At 41.0% G+C, this 26,084-nt stretch overlaps 3 protein-coding genes, 1 long non-coding RNA gene and 1 other non-coding gene across 7 annotated transcripts in view; 4 read left to right on the forward strand and 1 right to left on the reverse strand.

Annotated features, from left to right (window-relative positions):
• On the forward strand, positions 1-3,394 carry rps13 (ribosomal protein S13). Its single transcript, XM_067493236.1, has 6 exons — positions 1-107; positions 629-677; positions 790-868; positions 2,046-2,215; positions 2,701-2,801; positions 3,320-3,394. The coding sequence occupies exons 1-6, from the start codon at positions 85-87 to the stop codon at positions 3,351-3,353; spliced, it is 456 nt and encodes a 151-aa protein (XP_067349337.1). The 5' UTR covers positions 1-84; the 3' UTR covers positions 3,354-3,394.
• On the forward strand, positions 2,995-3,123 carry LOC137108871 (small nucleolar RNA SNORA19). The gene has a single exon (XR_010912245.1). It is a non-coding gene; the product is annotated as a small nucleolar RNA SNORA19 (small nucleolar RNA).
• A 1,338-nt stretch (positions 3,395-4,732) lies between the features above and the next one.
• Positions 4,733-9,623, forward strand: ppp1r15b (protein phosphatase 1, regulatory subunit 15B). Its single transcript, XM_067493224.1, has 3 exons — positions 4,733-5,172; positions 6,472-7,838; positions 8,680-9,623. The coding sequence occupies exons 1-3, from the start codon at positions 5,010-5,012 to the stop codon at positions 8,887-8,889; spliced, it is 1,740 nt and encodes a 579-aa protein (XP_067349325.1). The 5' UTR covers positions 4,733-5,009; the 3' UTR covers positions 8,890-9,623.
• A 6,035-nt stretch (positions 9,624-15,658) lies between these two features.
• LOC137108766 (uncharacterized) lies at positions 15,659-18,523 on the reverse strand. Its single transcript, XR_010912238.1, has 2 exons — positions 17,644-18,523; positions 15,659-17,415 (listed from the first exon to the last, which is right to left on the reverse strand). It is a non-coding gene; the product is annotated as an uncharacterized lncRNA (long non-coding RNA).
• A 1,914-nt stretch (positions 18,524-20,437) lies between these two features.
• plekha7a (pleckstrin homology domain containing, family A member 7a) overlaps positions 20,438-26,084 on the forward strand; it is a 117,432-nt gene continuing 111,785 nt past the window's right edge. The window contains exons 1-3 of one of the 3 annotated variants that reach the window (XM_067493770.1): positions 20,438-20,661; positions 20,802-20,878; positions 21,003-21,060. In XM_067493770.1, coding sequence (XP_067349871.1) covers positions 20,579-20,661; positions 20,802-20,878; positions 21,003-21,060 — 218 coding nt within the window. In that variant the 5' untranslated portion in view covers positions 20,438-20,578. The remainder of the gene's footprint in view (positions 20,662-20,801; positions 20,879-21,002; positions 21,061-26,084) is intronic. The other 2 variants (XM_067493771.1, XM_067493772.1) reach the window with 2 other exon arrangements.

The raw sequence follows: 26,084 nt of genomic DNA on the forward strand, positions 1-26,084 counted from the left end.
GCCTACGTCAGTGCGTAATTTCCGACGCAGGCGCACAATACCATTTTCTATCGCGTGTGCGGCCTCTCTTCCTCTACCGCCATCATGGGTCGCATGCACGCTCCCGGGTGAGCTCTCACTTTTTCATTTAAAGTTAGACTTTTGGCTGGAAAGATCAGTTTTTATGACGCGAAATAAAACCTAAAGGTTTTACAAATGGTTTAGGGCCAAATATAACCAGTAAATTCCGCCTGAAAGCGAGAAAAAAAAGCTTAAAAACCTGCACCTTCAAAACGACATCCAGCCAGCTAGCATTAGCTAGCATTAGCTGCTATCCCTGGTGGCTCACCACGATTATACAGCTTAGTTTACATTTGCAGGTAACACAGTTACACCGAGGACATTATATCACAAATGTTTTCGCGGCCTTGGTGTTTAACTAAATTTATAACGTTATTTTGTGACATCTCGAATCTTAGCAAGAAGTTGAAGCTAGCGTTAGCCGGCCTATTGATCGCTGAGGTTTGCAGATTTCTGAAACTGTTACTCGCTGGTTCCTAACATGCACGTCAGGTTACTGTTGGTATTTACTCTCACCCATCAAACTACGAGGTTGTCTAACTATTCCCATCTATTATTCCCCCAATAGAAAGGGCTTGTCCCAGTCAGCTCTGCCTTACAGGCGAAGTGTTCCAACTGTGAGTATGAAATACTAACATAAGTTAACGTTTCGTTTCAGTCTGCTATAGTGCCAGTAGCAAACTATGTCAGTTGCGTTATATGTGATTATATAAATCTGCTTTTTTATAGTGGCTGAAGCTCACATCTGATGATGTCAAAGAGCAGATCTTCAAGCTGGCCAAAAAGGGTCTGACCCCCTCTCAGATTGGTAAGTTTACTTGTATACAACATCCTTATATCCTCATAGTCCTTCAGTCCTACATCCTTATAGTTTTGAATGTATTGTACTGTTGTAGTTTTCAGGCATGTATGTTTGGTCTGGCACAGAAAACAATAGTGCCAAGCTTCTTCGAAGTAGAGAGTTATACAGATATCTTTTGCATGATCACAACAAGAAAAAGTATATCACCGACAGTGGTCAACTTTGTAAGATATTGCCTGGTATTCTTAAGGGTCTGCAACACCAGAAATTTTAATATTTTTATTTCTGTCATACAATAATGGGTTTGTATCTTCAAATGACTCTGATATCTGGCACATGTGCACATGTCTTCTGTTAATGTCCGCAGGTCAACAATCCCTCTGTTCAATACATTTAAGTTAAATTGATTGACACACCGTATAGTTTCTCATTTAGCAGTATCAGATTAAGTTTGACAAAATAATAAAGAATAGAAGGTACAATTACAAGTTATTTTAATCAGTATTTAAGATGTGTTTGCCTTCTTTCTTTGAAGTAGGTGGTGTTGTTGTTTTAGTTACAAACTAAATTAATTTAATTTGTGATGGAATTTTATCCTGGTTTTAAAAGTAGAAAACGGAAATGATTAAAGGGCACAAAGTAAAGAAAGTAATCATTTGGATTAAAACTACAGAAGTTGCAGTTTTTTAATAACACTTGCTTTTATTTATCATGTAAGTGGCAGAAATACATTAAAGTGTGCTTCACTTTAATCAAAGTGATGGAAAGTAACTGGACTCTCATTTACAAAACCAACTATTTAGTCATCAAATTTAAAACATTTACTTGTTTGGAAGCCAATTATGTTTGAAAACTCATCAAACACAATCACCTTTGTTGCACTGTTCACATTCAAAACATACCGGGCTGGCAATTTTATTACCTCACATCAGCTCAGAAATAAAATTGTATTTGCTTGTCTTTTTTGAGTTACACCCTCCACTATCAATACTTGATGTAATCTTTATTTATTGGTATGGATAGATTGGCTTATGTTCCACTCACTTTAGCTGTTGACTTACATTTACCTTTTACTGAAACGTTTTGTCATATGGAACTAGATCTTACAGATGCATAAGGCGAACAGTTGGTTTGGGAGAACTATAGTGTCCCAAGTTTTAAGCCTTTTTCTCACCTTATCTAGGTGTAATTCTGAGGGATTCCCATGGTGTGGCCCAAGTACGTTTTGTTACTGGCAACAAGATTCTGAGGATTCTCAAGTCCAAGGGTCTAGCCCCTGACCTGCCTGAGGATCTTTACCACCTGATCAAGAAGGCTGTTGCAGTCAGGAAGCATCTGGAGAGAAACAGAAAGGTATGACACATGGTCAAAATATGAACCCAATAACATTTCTGATTTTGATTGATTTATTCTTTGGAGTGGTATGTTGTGTAAAGTGCTTCTGTTACAGAGACATTTTCTTTTTCAGCTTTTTTGTTTGTAAGACTGTCTGAGTTGTTTGAATGTAATTTCCAAGTGCTGTGAAATGTTTTGCATGCTGTAGCCTATATAGGCAAGCTATAAGTTTAACTGAGTCAACACACAGGTATTTGCTTTTTAGTTTAAATTCCAAAAATTACTTCTCATTGGAAAACTTGGCTTTCATTCTCAATCTTTTTATTTAAATGCCCACATGAAAATATTCAACAAATAAACATGGAACAGGGAATACTGCTAAGAAAACTTTAGCAGTGGTAATTGTGCCCTTGTCATACACAGTTATCATGGACTTCATGGTTGGGAGCAGAAATTAAATAAATCCCCCCCAAACCCCTAAAATTTTAATACTGTGCCTGCAGGACAAAGATGCCAAGTTCCGCCTGATTCTCATTGAGAGCAGGATTCACCGGTTGGCCCGGTACTACAAGACCAAGAGAGTACTGGCCCCCAACTGGAAGTAGTGAGTATTTGTTTTCCTGTTAGAGGTTTTCCCTTGTTTTAGTATCTGGGGGGGCTTAAGACTTGGTTAATCACCAAAATTTGAATTTGCTCTGACAATATTGTTTAATGAATTTTTTTTTCTCAAGTCCTAAGTTTATTGGAAAGTACTCTATCTAGAATTACAGTTAACATGGGTGATATTTGTGGAGTAAAAGCACAATTCATTGTCCTGCTCTTCTGCTATTGAGAGTAGTGATATTTCTGTTGTGCTAGAAAAAGTTGGAGGTAAATTAGCAGAGTGGCTAGTTTGTGCCAATTTTGCCAGTCCCCTTCACACACACTGTTCCTTTTTAGATGTTTTCTACTATGTTTACATGTAGTGGCTGGATTACCTGCCGTTTTAGTTTAATTTGAAAATTGATTTGTGATTGTTTTTATATCTGATTACAACTACATTTGTTTTAACCACTTAAGTTTGTTTAGCAATGTGCTGTCATTAAGTGCTCTTAATGCTTTGTTTCTTCCTTCTATTTACAGTGAGTCCTCTACAGCTTCTGCTCTGGTGGCATAAACTTTACAGATTTTGGATTAATAAAACTGTTCAATTGGAAATTTGTTTCTGTTTTTTTTGTATTGCTAGATCTGTTGTTTAAAGTACATTTTGAGGTCAGCAACATTTAATAAAATATTTAATAACATAAAATAATTGGGTTTGGTTTCAGTAGTTGGAATGTGACTAAATACATTTACCTTTAGGGGGTATAGAGAAGTTATATGGCTCTGTGGCCATAGCCATTTTTCCAAAGCTTATATATAATTCTCTTTAAGGTCAAGTTTATCCTTCTCTCACTATCTCTCCATCAAATTATTATTTTTTTAAACAAAAGCCAGGCACTTCACCCATTCTAACTTCTTAGCAGGAGCTGGTAAATATGGTGATTACATTACAAGATGGCATCCTGTCCCAGACAGTTAATACAATGTGAGGAAACTTCAGTCTACTGATGCTCTGATTTCTGTTGATACTAATTCTTGCTTGTATTAAAGTACATTTTAGAAAACGATCTTGTATTTATCAGTCCAATAAATAACTGTATTTTTAGCTATTCCATGAGTATTTCACACATAAAATACAAGAAAATATATAATTTGACAATTAGTAGCTTTAAACCAATTTAATAGTTAGGACTTAGCATTTTCACTAAAGAGGATGGGGTTAGAAGGAGGCACATGATTTGCTGCAGTGATCCACGAAAGCAAAAGTGTTGCAAATCTGAATTGTATCTAATGTAAATCTTTAAATAATCTCAACTTTTTAGTATATGCTACTGGAAACCAGTACACTAAACTGACAAAGTCCACCAAAGTTGTAATTGGTTGTGTTAGTGCTGCTCAGTCCAACCAGTGGGACCTGGTGGTTACTGTGGTGGTCCATCGGATCACTAAGGGAGTGATGACCACTGCTTGTTTGTTCAGTCAGTGCCACCCAGAGACCCCTATGCATAACAGTGTCATGTTAGAGGAAGATTTTAATTAGTAGCTGTTGAAGAGTGTTTGCTGATAAGGTTTGTTCAACTACTTTTACTTGTAATAGACAATGATTTAGATGCCATTTAATTCCTGCAATAAGTGAGTTTTACTATGAAGGTAAGTTTTATAAATGGAATTTCTTTCAAAAGTAACTACTGGAAATTGAAATTAAAGAACATTTTGATTTTCACTTGTTTGGGGTTATGACTCTTCTTTAACATCAGCCGTATTTCGCTTTTGAATTATTATTACTGACAAAAGATTTCAAAGACGTAATAAAGGGCTTTTCCTGTCGGCCGAGGAAATTACGGGCACTTTCTATGCGTCATACGTTATACAAAGTTAGGGCGGTGAGTGACAGCTGCGGTGTCCAATCGCAGCTTACTGTGACGTCAACTTGTTTATATTAACGGATAGTGTTGCAATCACGAGACATTCAGTTCTAGTACAACAACGAAGACAAGACAGAAACATGGAGAAAATACATGAGAACATTTGACGAAGGACATCGAAAAATGGCACAAACTTGCCGGAAAATGAAGCGACAACACATCGACGTACATCTGTCACCGACAAATACGCGAAATCTGTTGGTTTTCGACGAGGAATACCAAAATACGTGAGGATTTGTTTTTTTGTCTTCTCTCGCAACACTACCGCCACAATCTGAGAAGCGGCGGAGGGGAAAGAACGGAAAATGGCTTCGGTGGTCAGTGAGGAGAAGGCTTCGGAACGAACGGCCATGGAGAGGTTCGGCAGCGGAGGGATGGCGCTTCTGCCTTGGACCAAACAGATGCTCACCGTGCTGTGGGAACAGCTTCGGCTGCTGGTACAAGTCATTTACTACACCTTCATATCGGGTAAGACAAAGGTCCTTTTAAATCTAGTTACTTTGTTTTGTTATCGCGCTAAAGTTTCCGCCGTATGTTTGCTGTGGCCAACTTTACAGGAAAGGTCGCTTTCTGAGTGACCACGCTGTACTCGTTCTTATTCCTAACATTATAGCTAGCTGCTTAATCCAGTGTTCCTTTTTTTGTCCTTTTGGCTGAACCCGTAAGTTCAGGGCCACCACAGGGGATCATTAGTCCGAGTGTGGATTTATTTTCTACCGGGGTTCTGACAGCTACTGCGCGGCGGGGGGATGGGCTGTCGGGGATTCACTTTCTTGCCGAGGGACACTTCGACAAAAAATTAAAATAGTGAACTTATCTTCTCTCATAAATATGAAAATGTATAGTATTATAGTACAATGCTGTACATGTCATAGTATATCGTATAAATATAGTATAATGCTGTATGTTTCTTCTGAAGCTACACTTGCCTGCGAATCACCTCGTTTTCGAGTTCTCTTCATTGATACGAGGAAACCCGGGAGTTATCCGTACGTCCGATAGTACAGCGAAACTGAACTGTTCCGCATATTTAATGTTCCAACATTTAATCATAAAACGAGGCCAAGTCGAAGCCCACGGTGCAACGTTTTCTATCTGTGGCAACACAACATGTCCCCTTTCTCCTCTCACGAGTACCCAATTTTAGCCTCCACGGGGTGGGATCAATAAAGTTCTTTGAATTTTGAATGTTATGTCCTCGCGTTGCCATGGCTACAGGACGTCCAAAGCCTCGATTTGTTGGCATTTTGAAAGCCAATCCCACCGGATTATCGACTGTTTTATTATAGTTTGGATTCTGAAACGTAAATTGGAATAATTTGGTTTTCAGACACATTCCTGTTTTTTGCAAAGGTAATTGTGTTTGAGTTTTGAGAAGATAATACACTTTATCTATCAAGAATAAACCACATTGTCACAGTAATTTTATGAGAAGTGGTGAAAAAACATTTTGTTCCTACTTCATGGGCAACAGTGTGAGTATGTTCTATGTGAGTATGTTATGTATGTTTCTGTGGATTTTCTTTATAGATTCTGTGTATGTATTCATCTAAATCATGATACTGTATCACATATTCCTTCTAGTAGTATCCATGTTGTTAATGATTTACATCTAACCAAGATTTCGTATTTCCTTTTAAACGTTTCTCAGACACTGGAGAGATTTTCATGTCAGAATAAAGGATAATTACTCGTTCATAAAATGTAACTTCAAATCATCTGTTGAAATTTAATTCACTCTAATAGTTTCCCTGTTTTCTCTCCTAGTTTTCCAGATGTTTAGATTTGAGGTTCACGTAAGAATCACAGACGAGACAGGTCAGCACATCCAGCACATGTCCACGGCTGCAAACCCGTCTGAATCCTTCCTGTTCTCTTCATTGTTTGACGGAGACAACGGAGTCATGGTTGGGAGTTCGAATCCTCTGTCTAACTTCTGTGCTGACGTTGGCGACCCCTTCACCAGCCAATCCACTGCTGAGGCCCTGTTGTCCAGTCTCCGCGCTGACGACCTGTGCTGCGGACTAGTGGACGACTTTGTGTCCAGAACAACTGGTAAAGAAGATGGCATCTTTCTTGGACATCAGTCTACATGGAAAATGGGCTTTCCTGGTGATTGGAATATCTTTGTGTCAAGTGGCGACAGCTCTGGTTCAAGCGACACTTCCTTTAAAACTAGCGAGAAAGTCTTCAAACAGGACAATTCAAAGGAAAAAAAATTCAAACAAGACAGCTCAGAAGAGGAGCGAAGCGCTCACTGGAGTAGTGAAGAAGACCAGAACGTGGAATTTGACAGTGAGGAAAGCAAGGCACTTTGGGAGTCTTTGTCAAAATCTAGTGATCCTTACAACCCCTTCTTTTTTTCTGCTTGTATTTCAACAAACACAAACATGCTGAAAAGTGAAAGTGAAACGAGGGACAGCAGTGATACTGACTTTATGTCAGTGAGCAAGGCCAGCGAGGAGATGTTGGTGCCACAAGGCCTTAATATCTGGGTCAGTCGCTCTGACAGCGAGAGCAGTTGGAGCAGTTGGGCCAGTTCAGAAGGTTCGAGTCCTGACATTGACAGGGAGGAGAGTGAGAGGCTTTGGGATTTCTTCAGCAGTCCTGAAGACCCTTACAATCCCATGTGCTTCACTGCATGCACAGTCGGCAGCATATCTCCTAAAACCACCAAGAAAACACCCACAATCTCCAAACAACAGGCGTCACTTCCAGCACCTCCTCCCAAGTCAGACACTGAGGAAAAGGGGAGGGGTTTTCCCCCTTCCTCTGAGGACGATGAAGAAGAGCAGCTGTGGAAATCTCTCTGCCAGAAAGACGACCCCTACCACCCTCTCAACTTTCAGGCCTGCCTCCAGAGCCCCCCATCAACAACACTCCTGTCTAGAGAAGACCAAGATACCCTGGTCAACCATACACAAAATCCACCTACAAACAACAAGAAATGTGAAAAAGAGTCAAAAACATCCAGAAAACCTATAATCATCAAGCGTTCTCTGCCTGAGAGGCAGCTAAAGCATCGCCTCCAACCAGACAAGACAGTGGTGCCATGGAAACGACCTGGACGAACTCAGCAGTCATCTTCAGAGGAGAAGAAGGAGGAAAACAAGGCCAGCACCACTGAGAAAAAGGTTATTATCTCATAACAAGTTATAGTTACATTGCTAACCAGACAGTATTAGATGAAGTATGAAATTAGACTCGTGTAGTGTTTAAAGTAAAATCAGCTGCTATTTAAACAGTGGTTGGGGCTTTGATCATAGGTTTAAAAACCTATTTCAATAGACCAAAATAGTTGAAATAGAAACAGAGTCTGGAAAGAAACATTCTGTCATATATCACGTATAACTCAAAACTCTCTTTAACTCAAAAACCTTGAAATACAACATTGGCTTTGTGTAAATGACACAAACTTAAGCAGATACAGAGTACGGACATTAATAGCATAAGGGAGCGTCCTGTGCTGGCTGCTGCAGTCTGGCTGTGTAAGATAAGGGTTCATTCTGGTCTCCGCTGACCCACACTGTTCTGCACAGTGTGCTAAGCTCAGTTGTTGTTTGCTGTTGTTTAGCAACGCTGTGGGTTGTTATGACTAAGACAGTCATGTGACCCCCCCCCCCACAACAAGTCAGTAGAGAGTTTGACCTCCACATGGACTATATGGAGTTGCAGCACTATTGCACAGTCATTGTGACATCTTTGTCACTTAAAAGCTTATTTCATCAGATTTGATGTAATAGGCATCAAACCTGAAGCTTGAAAATACGTCTACACACACAGCTGTCACAGGGGGTCCCACAAAACTTAGCTCTGACTTGTAACATCCCTTGTTTTGGAGATTTATTTTCCAGTTAAATATCCTCCTCTTGTGCTAATAACATGTTATCAAAGCTCACTTAAACTTCTTTTCACCATCAGCATTGTTTTAACGAAATGTATGGAATTTCTGTCTTGTTTTCTGGTTGATCTCAGGTGCGGTTTTCTCCTGTTTTCCAAGTCCACGTCATGCGGACCTGGCCGTTTGCTCGACAGGCATCTCGTAAAGGACACTGGGAAGAAATGGCGCGTGACCGAGATCGCTTCCAGAAGCGTATCCGGGAAACAGAGCGGGCAATCGGACACTGCTTCACCCAGCCCCACAGAGAGAAGATGCGGGCGTACCTGGATGGTGCCTTGAAATAAATAAGCACTGAATGTTTCCTTTCCTCTTTGGATGAGAACTTGTGATTGGTTGCAATGCAACAGTGATTTTGTTTTAGGCCAATTAGGGATTTGATTTTAGGCCAACATTAAGGTTCTGTGTCGCGTTGAACAACCTTGTACCTCAAAAGGTTTTATACATTGTGTAACTGTTGCACTGATTGACACTTTCTCATATTAACCTCAGCATTAATTTATGGAATGTTGTTTTTGTATGCCTTATATACTGACCTAGTAATGTAACTTATTTATGCCCTATGGAGCTTCTGGTTATTGCATTTATTTTTTACAGTTGTTTTTATTTTGTTTGTATGTGTTTTTGTGTGTGATCAAACCCCAGTGGTGAATTTAGAAGTTAAAATAGAAGAAGATGATGACGATGATGATATCATTAAAAGCAGAGCTTTACAGTACAGAGTGTTTTGAAAAGTTTTATTTAAGCATGTTGGATACATATCGCGTCCTGGTGCAATTTTTGAGATTCATGTTTTGGTCTTGTATTTTCTTACATGACGGCACATAATAGCAGCCTTTTCACTACTGATTGTTAAAATGAATGTATTTATTATATTGACTGCAGAGATTCAAACACTTTGTCTGTGTGACTCACTCAGCTTCTCATGGTAACATGCTGGAGCTGAAAATATGTCAGAAATCCCCTGTAGCAAATTTGTCATTACGTGCTTTGTAAAATCAATAAAATGTGTTACACTTTGCCTCTGCGTTGTGTTTTGCAATCATCACAGCCTGACTGCAAGTAAATCAGATGGAACCAGTAACGTTTGCTCTGCTAAAAAATAGTATCTGAATAGTAGCTGAAGCGTGCTATGCTATAATAACAGTGTATTATTAAATCTGAGCCGTGATAAGCGTTTTAAAGATGACACGTGCTCACTGTCTGTGGTGAGGAGGGACACGAGGGACACGCTGAGAAATGTGTCTCAGCCCACATGATTACAACAAATCCAGAGGAGTTAATGGACGTACCAACATAAGGCAGCACCTTTAACCTCATCCCAGTCGAACAAACCAGTTTGACCTCTCGCATATAAAACCCTTCTCAGATGCAGTTTAGTCACCTTATACATATGTGAATATAAAAGTAAATCGAAAAGAGATCAAAGAAGATCAAAAAGCACATACAACGGCAAACATTTTGGCCCGTTTTAGACACTTTCATCCATAATTTTCACATGAAAAGATGTGTAAATGTCTGAAACCTGGGCTCAGGCTGGACTCAGGCTCTTTTGTCATATACGTCCTGTGTGTGTGTTTCAGGACCATCTTCATGTTGAATCTAAGCTGTTGAAAAATGAGTGAATGGAACCTGGACACCAAATTCCATGCACATCTTAGGATCAGCTAATGTGAGCACACTGAGCTCTGAGGTAAAGACCCAGTTGAGTGTTTGCAGCTTGTAGACGTGGACTTTTGCTTTATTCATTCACCCAAACCGTCTGTGCATAATCCGAACATCTTCACTTCCATGTCATGTACCTATCATAGTCCCTCTCTCACTCTCCTCAACACACACACACACACACACACACACACACACACTGAGGAGCTTAATAATTTCCCAGTGGGTTGCGGGTCTCTGTGCAGACTGAGTGCTGTAAGGCTGTCGTAAGACAAGGGTTAAAAACACCGAGTATGATGAAATGACTTTCCAGAGGGATGAAATCAATTAGCACGTCTCCGCCGTTCTCTTCAGCCCCTCCTACACTCACAGCATGGTGCAAAGGTGCGCAATCGCTGACACTGTTGCTTTGTCAACCCAGCGGTGGGTCTTCTGCTGATGTTGTCCCACTGCCCCTCCCTGCTCCACGACGGGTAAGTAATTAACATCCTGCAGCTGTTAAAGGACCCCTCCACCAATTTTGAAGTCTAGTTTGATGGAAATGGCTGCCATTAAACTTCCCTTTGACTTCCTGATATTAAAACATATCTGGGCTTCTAGCCGAAAAAAACAGCCTCCAGATGACATCACTTGGAGAAACCTTCCATTCAGATTATGTCATCTTGTTGCTCATACAATGGAAACCGGGTTTTCCGGAGCTCTGAACGCCTAGTGATGAAAAACTCCTCCGTGTGATGTCATCTGCAGGAGGTTTTTCAGCTAGAAGCAGAGAAATATTTTAAAAGCAATAATGCTCATTTACTCCCTAAACTAAAGCTGTAGAAAGCAAGTTGACAACTTGTTTGCTGAAGTCCCCTTGAAACACACACAAAAATAAGGTTCTTTGGCTGGTGGTTTGAAATGGATCCACATTAACTTAAAGAGTTTGGTCATGCTATCTGAAACATATAATGCATTTTGTAGCATCGTGCAGGGTCCACTCGAGGATGTCACTTTAGAAAACCTTCTAATAACCTTCGTTATTCCTAACAGCAGCAAGATTTCCGCTCTGTTACGAAGCAGGGAAACAGTTTTTCAGAAATATTGTGAATTATCACGTGTCCTTGAACCAACCAAATCTCTAGTTTTTGTCTGGTCACGTGTGTGAATATTGTAAAGCTCTTTAAGCCATTGTGTATAAGCTCGACGAACAAATGAGACTTTTAGTAGCTTCTTACACGGTGATGGAAGCAACCAAGGTGGCCCTGGGTGGCTGGGTGTGGCCACACCTGGCGGGGTGGGATTCGATCCTGTGGCCTTCTGTATCCCGACCCAAACTCGAATATCTGTTCTTCTTTGGTGTGTGAGGACAGAGTGTTGGGGGGTTATCTTTGTCCTCCTGACCTGAAACCCCTGTTTCTGATTCTCACTTTGAATACACCACACATGCTTTTCTCCAGTGTGGGAGCTGCTGAGGGTTCAGTGTCCTGCTCAAGGGCAACAAATCATGACCAGGGTCTGTGACTTTCCAGTTACACGGTGAATTCACCACACTTTCCTCGTGAACCCACTCCCCTCCATTGCATCTTTGTCTCCATCTTTCCTCCTCCTCATCCTCTCCCAGCATCATTAGCTCTGTGGCTTAGGCGACTTCGTCTCCAGGCAACTGGCAGGAGTGGCGAGGCGTTGAAAGGATTGCAGGTGATTGCAGCAGCGGCAGATTCAGCAGCAGTTGCAGAGGCAGTGGGCGCACACACGCACACACACACACACACACACGGTTGCCCCCTCTCACTCGCCTGCCAGAGAAGGTTATCTCCTGGGTCACAATTAGCTGATGATGCAACCTACCAGCAGCTATTGTGTCTGACACCAACTCATTCAGACTTCATCCAACGCAACAAAGCTCATCTTGCTGTGTATTGCATCGTATAGTTTACGTACAAAACCCAAAAACAACTCCCTGATACTGAGCTGCATTGTTATTCAACATCACCCCATGCTTTATTTCTGTGGTTGTATTCATTTAAACAATCTTTTCATGACTTAATAATGTACACTTCATATGTTTAAACTGTGTTGTCATTGTCTTGTTCATTTAATTACAGCCAATGTTTATGCAAGTTTACAATTTGAAGGCGAATTCACCGAGGAGTTTTTCATCATTAATTCAGACGGTGTCATCTGGAGGAGCTTTAGAAAAGCAGGTCGACCATGATTACAACAAGATGACATAATGTGAGCTGAAGGTTCCTCCAACAGGAAGCATTTTTAGCTGGGAGTAGCGAGATATTTTAATATAGGGAAATTTAATAGCGATCATTTACATGGACGACTCAAACTAAAGCCAAAAGAAGCAAGTTCCAAATCGGATGAAGTCGTCCTTTAGGACGCATGTGCCACAAACACTTTTGCTGATATTCAACATGTCTGATTTCACGATTAACAAAATGCAGTTTTCTCTGAAGAACTGCCCTCAGCCAAAGTAGAACTGGTTCAGCCTCAGTGTTGAGAATGAATAAAAAGAGCAATTTAAAAAATAAATAAATAAAAACACTATTGCCATTATTCTGACCTCCTGGAAACTCTAGTTCAAAACAACATGTAGACAGTGTGGGAAAGGACTGACACCAACATGACATCAACTTCATCCCCCACTAATTAAGATTAGTCTGTCTGACCAACACCCATGGATGAACACAGTGCACTTCCTCCTGCACAGTGCGTGTTTGTAATGTTCCTTATGAACCACAGGGAGACACAATCCATCCATACGTGTGGTGTCAGATGTCCTGTGCTACGTGACACCACACACACAAAGCAATACACCACGAGTTATTTTACTCCCCCACAAACATGTGATTGTATCACTATTTAAATTCAAGTGACACAGAGGTGTCACTGGATTGTTTTGGTCTTTGAAATGAAATCAGCCCTCAACTTTAAAATATCTGAGTTAACTGTGCAATCAGCCTGTGGTCTATATTTGGAGCTTCCTTCCAAACTCCAAGACCATATTTGGGCAAAAAAAGCATCATCACTATGTTAAAACAAAACCCAACAGGAAAAACGGTCTAGTCACTGAACACCAGTGTATCTCTTCTGCCCCCGTGTGGTGAAAGTGACAATATGACGCGGGAAACAAAAAGATTTATGAGTTGCATAATTATTACCTTAATTTAATTTCTGTCTGCATGTGTTTTATTATTTCATATTATGCCACGAACCGTTCCCTCCCGAATAATATCAATACTATCAGCAATACTATCCTTCAAAAGTAAGAGGACAAAAAACTCAGAGGAACCAAAATTAGAAAAAACATATTGTTGAGCAGCTTTGAGCTGCTTCTGTCCCAAACAAACCTCATGCATGATGAAGTAAACTTACATTATTCCTTCCACATACATGCATCCACATAGTTATCTTAAGTAAAAATGAAAAGAGGTCAAAGGTCAGGAGCCAGCCACATCTACAGCTCCTAATGCTCCTTATCGTTAAAACTGACATTTCATTGCCATATTTATAGTTATTTAAAAATATAGACACAACTTTCCAGACCTGTTTGCACGGACGGTAATATGACCAAATGCAGCCCACACCCACTCTTTCTGTTTGGTGGCTTTGAGTGCAATTACATTTGGTTTCCATTTTCATTGTGGTTGTTTTTGTCTGGTTTTGGTCTTTTTGTACATTTCTCTGATAGCAGTAGGTCATTGTGTGTCATGTTTCCCTGAACTCTGGGCCACAGCAAGTTTCTCTCTAGCAGGAGCATCTTCTCTGGAGCTACAGCTCCGATGAGCCAGTGGTCCCCCTCCCCCGGCCAACAGACATGATGGTTCTATGAAATGACCTTTTGTGTGCTGGCATGTCTGGGAAAATGGATTTATCGTGTGTTTTGATAAAAACATTCCTTTATAAATAATGTTCTTGGCTCAGAAAATTGCATTGCACTGCTTTTTATTTTCAGCCGTTAGCGACATGTATTGCGTTGTCAGAGTGAGTTTTGAAGTCTTTGTGGTAAAACCAATCTCCCAGTGTTCCCACAATGTGATTGGTATTTATGCACCATTGTGTTCTTGTCCCACAGTGTAACAAACGTGCAAAACAAATTATAAGCCTATTAAAGAGTTTTGGCCTTTCATATATTTCTGCCACTTCACAAGATTTTAGAGCTACTTAGATTAAATTATTCATCCTCAACCACCCATCAGTGCTTAATGTTTCCTACATCTAACTGGAAGACATCTGACTTCCACCAGAGGGAGCCAGAGTAATGCAGAAATTGTAGCTTGTGTAGACTCTACTGAAGCGGCTCAACCGATCACTGTGGAAATAAAAAGTGCTGCTTGGAGTCCAGAGGTTAGCCTCTGCATCCACTAGCCCCCCTCAGGTGTAGAAATGTAGCTTTCAAATTTAGGAAGCCTGAGCAGGAAGGGTGAAGCTCTGCCAGGCCTGCGGGGTGCAAAAACAACTCACCAGCTCTCGTATGGAGCTGAGCCATGCATTATGCATTTACATTTACATAAGACACAATAGGGAGAACGGTGCCAGAAATGTGTACAGTGGCACTGTGTGTGTGTGTATTCACTGTACAGTGTGTGAGCATTCGTCTGCATTTCTTCATCACTTCAGGTTCTGCTGCTCTACCAATTGGATGTTGACGCCATATGGACGGGGGCAAAGACCCTTAAACCCATCCCCGACTCCCTGAACGCCCTTGCAGCAAGAGAGGACATTTGTCTTTTTACCCCTCTGTCTGTCTGAAGGCGCTGTTTGCCGGGGGCCTGATGCCAAAGCAGGCTTTGGTGGCATTGTTAAATAAACACAGCCTGGATTAGTTGTGCATTACTTCAGAATTCTTACACTGTGATAAAATTGTTCAGAGCAATGTGTTGCTCCAACAAACAATATGATTAAAATATTTAGATTTCAATCGTTGCTTTCTTTTGTGGAAAACTGGCGACAATTCACGTGAAAAGCGTTGATATTTGTTTTGCCTTCTTTACATCAGACGTAGTAAACAGTCTTTTTTCCCCACATAATCATTAGTCAGGGCACAGCAGACCCAAAGAGCACAGTAAAGGTGTGATAATCTTTTCAAGTAATTACAGACTGCAACAGTAAAGCTGGGCAGTACACGCAGGTTTTAACACCCTTCAGAACTAGGGTTGCTGTGAGGCCTGAAAACAACCACGGTGCTGCATAAATAACGATACTTACTCAAATTACCCCTCAGCAAGTTGAGAAATGACTCAACTGCACTTCATAAACTTGCTGTTTAAATAGTTTTGTCCTTTTTGTGCACGAGTAACACATGTTCTGCTTATTTGTTGGAATACGACAGTAATGTACAAATAGAACAGTACCCACTGTAAAAGGTCAAGTGTTCGCTTTGAAGGATTTTTATATTAATACGTTATTTAATTTTATTTATTAAATCTGTGCAAAGGACGTTGCACTAAGATTTTTTTCAGCACTTGATCAAGAGACACTTTCTGTTTACACTGCAAATAATCTGCACCAAAGAAAAGACCTAATATGACAACAAACACTGAAATTACAACACCTGTTCCCTGCATGTGGAACAATTTCACTATTTTCTTCTTGTAGCTAGGTGTTGTAGGCTGGACTGGAACTGCAGGGCCAGTACGTTGTGGCACCACGATGGAACGACGGACGCTGGATGGGTCTGACATCAGGCGTTCGTGCACGTCGTACTTGGTATAAACACGAAGGATGTGTCAGGTCTCCTAAACCCACTGACGCCCTATATTCATCCTCACTCTTCTAACTTCTGTTATTGCTAGACTCAAAATGAGCCCCAGTAGGATAAAGCACTAATAAGTTTAGTTTTACAACATGTGGAGCCAACGCATGTTGCCACTGTTTTTGTGGTTTGACTCCAAACTCCAAAGTGTGAATAGAAAACGTCCTGGCCCCAACACCCACTCCCGCTTTCGAGGATATGTACAGATGGAACCATGTGTCAGCTAGCTCCCTGTAACTATCATACATTTAAAAAAAAATGAGATTTTCTTTTCTGAAAATGAAAGATAAAATGATAAAAGGAGTAAAAAAAACAGTGGGATGGGTTTGGGGGGCCTCAATTTGCCTGTGGCTCCCCAGTGTCTAGGATCACCACTGCATGTGCTTCCTCTACTTCATCTACATCTGCAGAATTTCTCCCCAGGCCAAAAAACCTCCAGCAGGCAAAAGAAAAGTTTCAGTTCCCTTCTCATATGCTCACACTGTTAAAAATCAAGCTGGAGCAGAGTACAGTGGGTGAGGGGATGGGATCGGCATTTTGTTTTGACCACTGTCTTTTGGCAGGTTCACACACACACACACACAGCTGGAGCCCATATAACTGATAAACACTGCTCAGTAAAAATGTAATGATCTTCAGCTAAATGGTGTGAAATGAGACTTGGCTGTTGTCCTCTCATTTACATTTTCATCTAAATGAGATGTTTGCCTGCGCTGGAACACGTAGTAAGTGCTTCTACTAATTCTACTAACTGAACACAAGGGGGTGTGGACAAACACAGGCTGAGACGCGTGGAGTGAAATACAAATGCCAACATGCACAAAATGAGAGATGTGCACATTGCAGGGTTCAGCGTCTTCTCCTTGTTTACTATTTTAAGCCAATAAATATTTTATCTTAAAGTTAAGTTTAGCCACCTTTAAATGTATAATGACACATCTCTTTGCTAACTCACCTTTAAGCGTCATTTTATTTTTTGTAATGAAATAATTAATATTCAATTTAAAATACACACAATTACACACACAATACACAATTACTGTCTGTATCTTAAGCCGCCCATTCCTGTCACACAGTTGTGTGTGTGTGTGTGTGTTTTGGGTTCAAAATCTGCCGTGTGTTTGTAAGTTCAGCATTAGGGCAGCAGCCCTCTCACACAATGCAGGACTCCTAACTTTAGTTACTCATATGTTTGCTCTCATAACTTGGATGAAGGAAAAAAAAAAAAAGCCTTGTTGTTCTGCACTTTCCCCACAAATCCTCTTCAAACAGCAGGAAAATTCCCCGATGTTTTCATGGTCGGGCCTGTGTGTGCCGACCTCCACCCGCCCTTCAGCTCGCTCTGCCTCGTCAGGGGTTTCTTTTGTTGTCGTTGAGGTGCCTCCAAACTAAGTGCTGCCAACTGAAACCAAACAAGAGGGAGAGGAAATCAAACACAGGAACTCAAAGTCCCCAGACGTGAGAAATATGTTCACCGCGAGCAAAGTTTGGATAAAGGGGGAGATAAAGCACACTGACGTGTTCATGTGGACAGTAGGAGTTAAATTAAAACAGAAATTACAATTGATTTCAAAACAAATCACAATCACAAAATCCAAAGGGAAGGTCAAAAGTGCATCGTGCGACTTGCCTTTACAATCCCATGCTCCTGGGAGCGGTAAATGACGTCAACACTGTTTCTTTCTGTTCTTCAAGCTATTTGGAAATGACCGTTTTTGGCAAGGATACTCCTGCTGCTGACAACGTACCGCACAACAACTCAGGTGAAGTTTTTCTATCCCAAGTGTGGAATCCTGAAACAATAGGACTGCGTGGAAAAGCTGTCAGCGGCGTGTAACCACACGTCTCCTGGATGTGGAGTCACTCAGGAAAATGGAATTCCAATAAGCTCAGAGTTCCTGACGAGTGACTCTGAACAAACTGGGTCTGACAGCTGACAGAGGTTCTTATTGACCCTAATCAGCCACTGAGGAAAACCAACAATATCATGTTTGCTGCAGGTAAACAGAAGAGCCTAACTGACACACCAGCAGCCTGATATTATTTGATGTTGGTTTATGTCAGATATATTTGTATCCGTGTACGTACCCTTTGTATTTTCTGGTCAGAACCATGTGCTTGTCTAGTACAATAGTAGTGAAAACAGTTGGGACTCTATTAATTAATTTCAGCGACTTGCCCGGGAAGTCTTTTCGTCGTAGCACAGCAGGTTTGCGCAACACTGACGAATATCAGTCTACAGTTCAAACAAAGTTTCCACTTTAATGAATGAGAAATCAATATTTACTAGGCCTCAAGGAGGAGGAAAATCTTTTGTAACTCATCAACTGCTTTCTCTCAATTTTCTCCACAATCAAGTTACACATTCCTTATATATATCAAGGGTACGAGGTGTGAATGAGTTACGTGTGCTAATTTAGACTTATGTGCAACTTTAGTGGGTGATTTAATAGCCAAGGGGATGATTATGAGATTAAGAACTCCCCTTAACCAATAAGGAACCTCCATTAAGAAAAGGAAAAATCTGATTTGACTGCACACAAGTCGATCCTCAGCCTAGTTAGCTTATTGTTGCAGTAGGTGCTTGATTTGAAAAGGCAACATCAGCAGAGTTTTGTTGTTATGCAAACATTTTAAAAAATAATATCCAATGAAGAAATCAAATTAATAACTGAGAATTTGTATAGAAATTCCCAGAATTCTCTACTTGGCATCGATGCAGGCTGCAGGTTTCCCAGAGGAAAGCAGGTTGTCACTCATTTTTCCAAACTCATGGTTTGGAAAACGGTGATATAAATGAGGCCCATAGGTCTCAAGGAACAAATGACTTTACTTCACTGCTGCTAAATCAAGGTCACACCATTATGGCACATGGTACCATACATTATACTAATGTGTGCAAGACAGTTTAGGGATCAGGGACCTAATGCGATACCAGTTTTCAAGACTGTTTATTGTGAACACAATTATATCATCATTTTAAAAAGATAACATGTGAGCTATTCTAATTAAAACGAGGGTTAAACATACATAAAATGTAATACAATGAAACACACATTTTTATTAGATATTATTTTAAAAATGTTTGCATAACAACAAAACTCTACTGATGTTGCCTTTTCAAATCAAGCATCTACTGCAACAATAAGCTAACTAGGCTGAGGATCGACTTGTGTGCAGTCAAATCAGATTTTTCCTTTTCTTAATGAGGTTCCTAATTGGTTAAGGGGAGTTCTTAATCTCATAATCATCCCCTTCACTATTAAATCACCCACTAAAGTTGCACATAAGTCTAAATTAGCACACTTGTAACTCACTCACACTAATTATTATGGAGAAAAACACGGGTCATGCCCTCAGAGCTGGGTGCTGTGATGCCTTCAAGACTATTGAAAATGTCATAACCACAGTATGAAAATCTCATCACGTTAGGTCTTCTGGGAGTTTCCACCGATATCCGAGCTGCAGGTGTGTGACGAAAAGGAAGGAGAATTCAGTGTGTTCGGACATTATTTCATTACTATGGTTTATGCTTTTGTCCAAAACAAATTTCTCTGGATCTGGAGCTCAGGGTTTTGCCTGGGAATGGTCTGACATTTGGACTCAGAGGGGTTGGTAAAGTAAACCACAAGCCCACAAGGCTTTTTAAAAAACTAGGAACGTATGGGTCTGATTTCATTTCCACACATTTTGCCTGCAAAAGTATTTCTTTGCACACACACATTTTATTTATTTTTTTTACAGACATTATTGCAGAGTAGAACTGGTGGCGTCTTAAACTCATCCACATTCCTCTCATCTGACTTTGTATTGTTTCTTTTAAGTAATACTTTAATGTCTGATTATGACTATTTTAAGTCTTAGTTTTGTTGGTTGTGAATGTGACATGTAATGTTAAAAACAAACCCCCAAATGCTGTGAGCAGTAACATTAAAATCAAAATCTATAGTCATTAGTGGGAAAAGTACACAAACTCATTTATCAAAAAAAGTGTCTACCTCCAATTCTTTACTCAAGTTGAGTACAGGCCCTCAAATTTACCTAAAGTACAAAATTACAAGTACTCCACATGTTTTATACTGTATTAAATGGGTTTTAAACAGCACACATTTAGTCTAGACTTGTTTGACAAGCTTTCAAAAGGTAAAAGTTATTGCAAAGAAAGTTGTCTAGTGCTGCAATAGTAAATAAGGGACCAACATCGGTTACTGCAGAGTCAGTATGATGTGGAACAAAAAGAAGGATCTGATTTTTATTACTTCATACCATCAGACGGTGAATCCATAGCCTCATCGTTTATCAGCTGATTATATTTTGTATTATGTACATTTGCAAAATACAACTTGTAGCCAAAGTTGTTGTGGAATTAAAGTAAAAGTACCTCACCTGTATAATTATAGACCGTATCCAGCCATAATGGACACGTTGTCCCTCAGCTTGTGAAGCTCGGATGTACGGGCTTCGCAGGAGTCCCTGAAGGCAGCGCTGGCCCTAGCGGTGATCGCTGAGCTCCCGGGAGACTCCACGAAGAGGGAACGAGATGAAATAGGACTTGAGACCGGATCATGGCGGCGCCTCTCGGGCGGGACACCTTACCTGAACACTGGTCCTACGGCGTGTGCGGGGACGGCAGGGTCTTCTTCATCAAGTGAGTGGGACGACGAGCGCTTTATGGCATCGTCTCCCTCGGTTTAACGGGAGTTGGCGGTGTCTGCCGCTGTTTGCTTCCCGGTGGTGTAACAGGTGTTTTTTCTCCCCCCCCTCTCCTCCGTGTGTGTGTGTGCGTAGCGACGAGTCCCGGATCACCTCCTGGCTCCATCCCCGCTCAGGCGACCCTGTAAACTCCGGACACATGATCCGCTCAGGTAGCTAACATTGGGCTAGTTTTCGCTTCTTTCATTGGGTCTTTACTGTGTTGATCCTCGCTGCTAACCAAACCCACCGGAACGCGTGGGCAGAAAACTTTGAGGTGCTGTGGTTTCATTTCAGACCTACCTCGGGGATGGGAGGAAGGATTTACGGACGAAGGGGCCAGTTACTTCATCAAGTGAGTGCATTTTGACTAACTTGCTGTTACCGCGCAGCCCAACATGGCTCCCGCCGCCGCCGCTAATTCCTCGTTACAGGATTAATTACCGCAGCGGGGTGTGACTGACGCTCACCTGTGACCCGTCTGCGTGTTTCGGACACACACACACACACACACACACACACACACACACATGCTCAGCTTGTACTTTGTGGAAGTTTTTGTTTTTTAACATAGTAACGCACAGATGCAAAAACGGTTTGATGTTCGTGTTTTTACTTTTACCTACGTGTTTTCTTTATGTCCCTGAACTATACTTTTCTTTTTTTTAATAAAACAACATTTGACTTTCAAATGTCACAATATATTTGCATTAGGTGCACATGCACAATGTGATACAGTCCAATACATGTCAGGTTTAATGGAAGGTTACGGTACATTTTCGATGTCACATATAAAGGTTATAGGTGCACGTCCTTAAGTTTTAATGTGAAGCCAGAGAAAATATCTTTATAGCATCAAACTCTAATCCAATCTCATACAGCAGCATCTACTACTATCTGTTAATGCCTGAGGCCATTGTGGGCGGTGAGACGTGGTGTTTAAAAGAAATGAGGGGCCAAAACATTAGAACCACGTAGGTGCCGTCCCCTGTCGTGCCGCGCTTCATCTCGGCATCTGGTTTACATCAGTGAGCAGAATCCATAAGCGCATCTGTTGTAGCTGCGCTTGGAATATATTTAAGTGATGTCCAGCTGTTTTGTGGTCTGGCCTTTGGTCTGTGGTCATTAGAACAGCAAGAAGCAGAGCAGTGGACTCAACTCATGAATCTGGCAGCTTGACTTCATATGGTCAACAAGTAGTACCACTAAGGTCAACATCGACTTACGACCTCGCGTGGACTCCATGGACTTGGAGTTGAATTTTGAATTTGTAGTCTGGTCTTGAGCCTAGACTTTGGGCATCAAAACCAAAACTCAACTCACTTGGGACGAACTTGAAGTGGACATAGAGAGCTGAAGTTTGTCAAATGGGGCTGAAGATTTGCATTCACCAGCGCACCCCTCCCTCAGGAAAATTGCCATTGTCAGTGACAGTTTAAAAGCACGTTTAGAAAAAAAAAAATCTTTATGAGAATGACTGGCAGCGACCGGTGGATGGAAATCTGTAGATATCACACACTGTGCAGCATTTGATCTTCTCACTGTCAGCAGACCTGGTTCAGTTTTGCCCAAAACACAAACATCCCAACAGTTGTATCGTGTGTTCCCGCCCTCTGCACAACAGTAACTTTTCCCACCTCTGACAGTCTGTGAGTCAGCATAGATTTTTCCTCTTGCACTGCTGGTCTTTGCAGTTTTCTAATATGGTACCTCTTGTTCCATCTTTGGCCAAGATTTGGACAATAAAGGATTATGTTTGGATTAAATAAGAAATATGAGTTGTCAGAGTAGAATATTTGTCACTACAAATCTGGACTCTGCATATGCAGCTGGCATTGCTCTCGCTTTTTGTCTTTTAAATCTGTATGTGGGTTTGTTTCTAACGCTTCTTAAAAGATAATTATTTTCCCTGCTTGTTGAATATTCATATTCTGGAAACCTCTTTAAGATGCAAAATGAACATTTTCATTGTTAGATCTGACAGCAATCGGCTATTTCGAAGCTCCATGACATCCCTAAAATTCCCTCAGCGGGATTTAGTGATTTATGACGTCTCTGCACTCAGCTGCTGTGCTGCCAGTGTCATTGTGTGTAGCGGAGGACGAGGGTCAGCTGTGTTGCTGTTGATGGTAATTGCTTCAGTACGCACAGTTTTTTATGCCAAAGCAGGTTTAGATTTAGAATACGTTTGTTTTAATGAAAAATATTGTGTTGTGTTAATTAAAATGCTTCTCAATCAGCCCTGCTGTGATGTGTGAGTCAGTCTTAAATTGTGTGCATGTTATTTTTCTTTTTTTTTTTGTTGGTGCTGAAAAATACATGAATCTGGCAATTACTGTGTTGTTGTTTTTTTTTTATTTTCTAGTTCGCGATTTAAATCAAACTTTTAATTTATGCCGCAATGCCTCTTGTTTAGGCTTCACGTCTGTCACCCAAACATATTCAGGGGTTGATTTGGCTTTCGTGCAATTAAATGGCACCTGCTGGCTTGAAAGTTACGGAGCATATCTGAAATTTTCAGCCTCGATTGTGATTAGGATCTTGTAGAGCACATTCTGTCGATTTTCATGTAGTGTTTTCTCCCTGACCTGTAGAACAAGGGACCGCGTCCATCGACCCTGTTGTACAAGCTTTATGAAGTTTTCATATACAATACCTGCTCCCGCTGCCTAGTGGATACAGGTCATAGTTAAGTAATTTTTACAACTTGCAAGCTATAAACCACTTGAGCCTGTCTTTAGCTGCATTTCCTGTTAGACAGTTGAGTTTTTATCAACCTTTACTGATTACAAGAATGGAAACAATTTCATGTTTGAGCTTGTGAAGCTGTTTTTCACAAACGAACTTTGGACACTATATAGAAGCAGGTCTGGATGTTGTGCAGAGTTGTTTCACAGAATGTAGCACAGAGCGGGAGATTGACTTTGTCAAATGCATTTTCACGTGGGAAGGACTTTGAGCTCCTGGGTGGAGCCTGGTGTGCAGGCCGTGTAACAGCAGAAAGAATGCTGCCCAAATCCCGGGGCTTACTCTGACGTTACTGGGACTTTGTACCCGGGGGCTCGCAGTATGAAGTCCAGGTAAAGTTCAGGCCGTTTCCATTCTCATGTGCGGAAAAACATTTGAATGCTTCAAACCTAGAAAGGTTTGCAGGAGTAAAACCTGAGAAACCACTGGCTTTATTTTTAATGCAAAGCTTTAAGGAGGGTTAGTTACTGAGCAGAAGCTCAGTGTAAGCATCCCACCTGTTGAGACATTAAAGGATAATTTTCTAAATTATTCCTGCTTTCAACAATCACCATACAGACAATAAAACCCACAAAGAATTGCCCCCCCCTCAAGGGTAATGTCCCACAGTGTGCAACCTAGATTAGGTTGTTGGTCCAGGCCTCAGAGCTCCAGTGTTCTCCAGAAACGTAGAGCATTCAGTTTAATGTGGGCTTTTAGTGCCTAAGTGGTGATTGTTAAAAATACAAATAAAATGTAAGATTGTAAGATTAAAGTAAAAAATTTCCAGTGTTCTAAATCTGTGGTAAAAGTACTAATAAAATTTAAGTGGGCATCATTCATAGTTAATCTTGTATTTATTTGTATTAGGACACTTCCACCATCCGTAAAAGCAAAAGGGAATCTAATACAGTTTGTTTGGGTGTCAAAATAATTGGTTATAATGGTTCGAATAAATAATTGTCAACAATTCTGACCAAACTTTTGTCTGTTCCAAGTTGAGAAATGCAAGGATTTCCTGCCTTTCCTCGTTTTACATTTCACTACCAACTGAATATCTTTGAGTTTAAGGTGTTGGACTAGAAAGAAAGAAAATCAGCCTGTAAACAAGCATTTATCACATGTCATAGACTAGACAATTGAAAACACGTGTCATCAGTAATTAAATAAGCATCTTACCTGTTAATTTTCATATCCACTGGGATTAGGTGTGAAAGGGAACAGAGCAGAGACAGGACCCCCGTTCCTTTGTCTGAGTAGGACATTTGTTTTCCGTTTCCTCCTCCAAACTTTTAATTGGCTTATGAATGGCATTTTGTGGGTGAAAATAACAAGATGCAAGTAATAACAACCTTGAAATCCAATATCGTATTCACATCGAAGGAGGGACTATTTATCTAGAGACCATGTTTATATAACAGCCCCCCAGGGCTCCCAGAGTGTCTCATCCTGGGCCTCTACGATCTGAAAAATGTTTTTCATATTTTTATTACTAGAAAACAGAAGAGCGCAGCTCCCCCCGTGTCTCTGTGGGTTTTGCATTGTCTTCGAACACTCACTTTTTATGTGGAAAACATTGTACGGTGGCTTAGTAGCAAAACCAACCTGGCCGACCCAAGTCAGAGGCCTTTAAAAAAAAAAAAAAAAAAGTAATTAAACTCTTGCAACATTCTGCTCTAAGGAATTACAGGGAGGAAACATAAGATCAGACAGACCCAGACGATAGTGGATATTATTTTTAATCCAATTCTCATATTTGGTGAGCAGAGACCAGACATTGTTCTATTTTTGCTTAATGAATGAATTGAATAAGTGATTATTGCCACTTATTTAGTTTCTGCAGCAGTTTTAGTCCAGCAGAGTGGTTGAATCCTTAATTTATCAGTGCCCTTCAGCCTAATGTCGCGTGTCAAAAGGTCACCGGCTTTCGTACAGCGGTACGTGTTCCGCACGTTGATTTGAGTTTTTACGCCTGATGCCCTTTCCTGCCAGAACCGTCCCGTTTTGCCCGGGCTTGGGACCGGCACCAAGGTGGCCCTGGGTGGCTGAGCAGTGATTCCCAACATATCATCACAAGCTAGTATTTAAGTTTGCAGTTGAAGTATAATTTCTGAGTCACAGGATGGGAATCTCATAAATCACATGTGACGGTCGTCTTCTACACTACACCTTCATGGCTGTGGCTCTCAGAACTGTGGATGAGCTCACTGAAGACGTAGCTGCAACAGCATCATCAGCCAGATTGTTTGTCTGCCTCTGGCTGTTTGCTCAGTACTTCATTTCTGTACGTCCCCACGCTCACTGGTTATTTGCCTGGGCTTGCTTTAATAATCACTCCTTATGTCCCTCTATGGACAAGTGAGATGTTTGTTTGACGACTTCCATCTCTGCAGGCTAAACCCACTCTCACATACCTCCCTACAAAAAGTATTCCTAGTTTGTGTAAGAGTGTTTGTCTAAGAATGTTGCAGCTTTCTCACTATTTGTGCCCCTGTCTCGTGTTTGCTCACACTCGCACCCACGCACACTCACACAGACATGATGCATGAATCTCTTGTCTCTGAGGGTTCTTCAGACTGATCTTCCTCCCTACCATCCTGCAGCTTTTTTTACAGCAGGTGGGCTCCTTATTCGAGGAGGGTGGAGAGCAGA

The sequence above is a fragment of the Channa argus genome, chromosome 23 (assembly GCF_033026475.1).
Source record: "Channa argus isolate prfri chromosome 23, Channa argus male v1.0, whole genome shotgun sequence".
Taxonomy (NCBI): domain Eukaryota; kingdom Metazoa; phylum Chordata; class Actinopteri; order Anabantiformes; family Channidae; genus Channa; species Channa argus.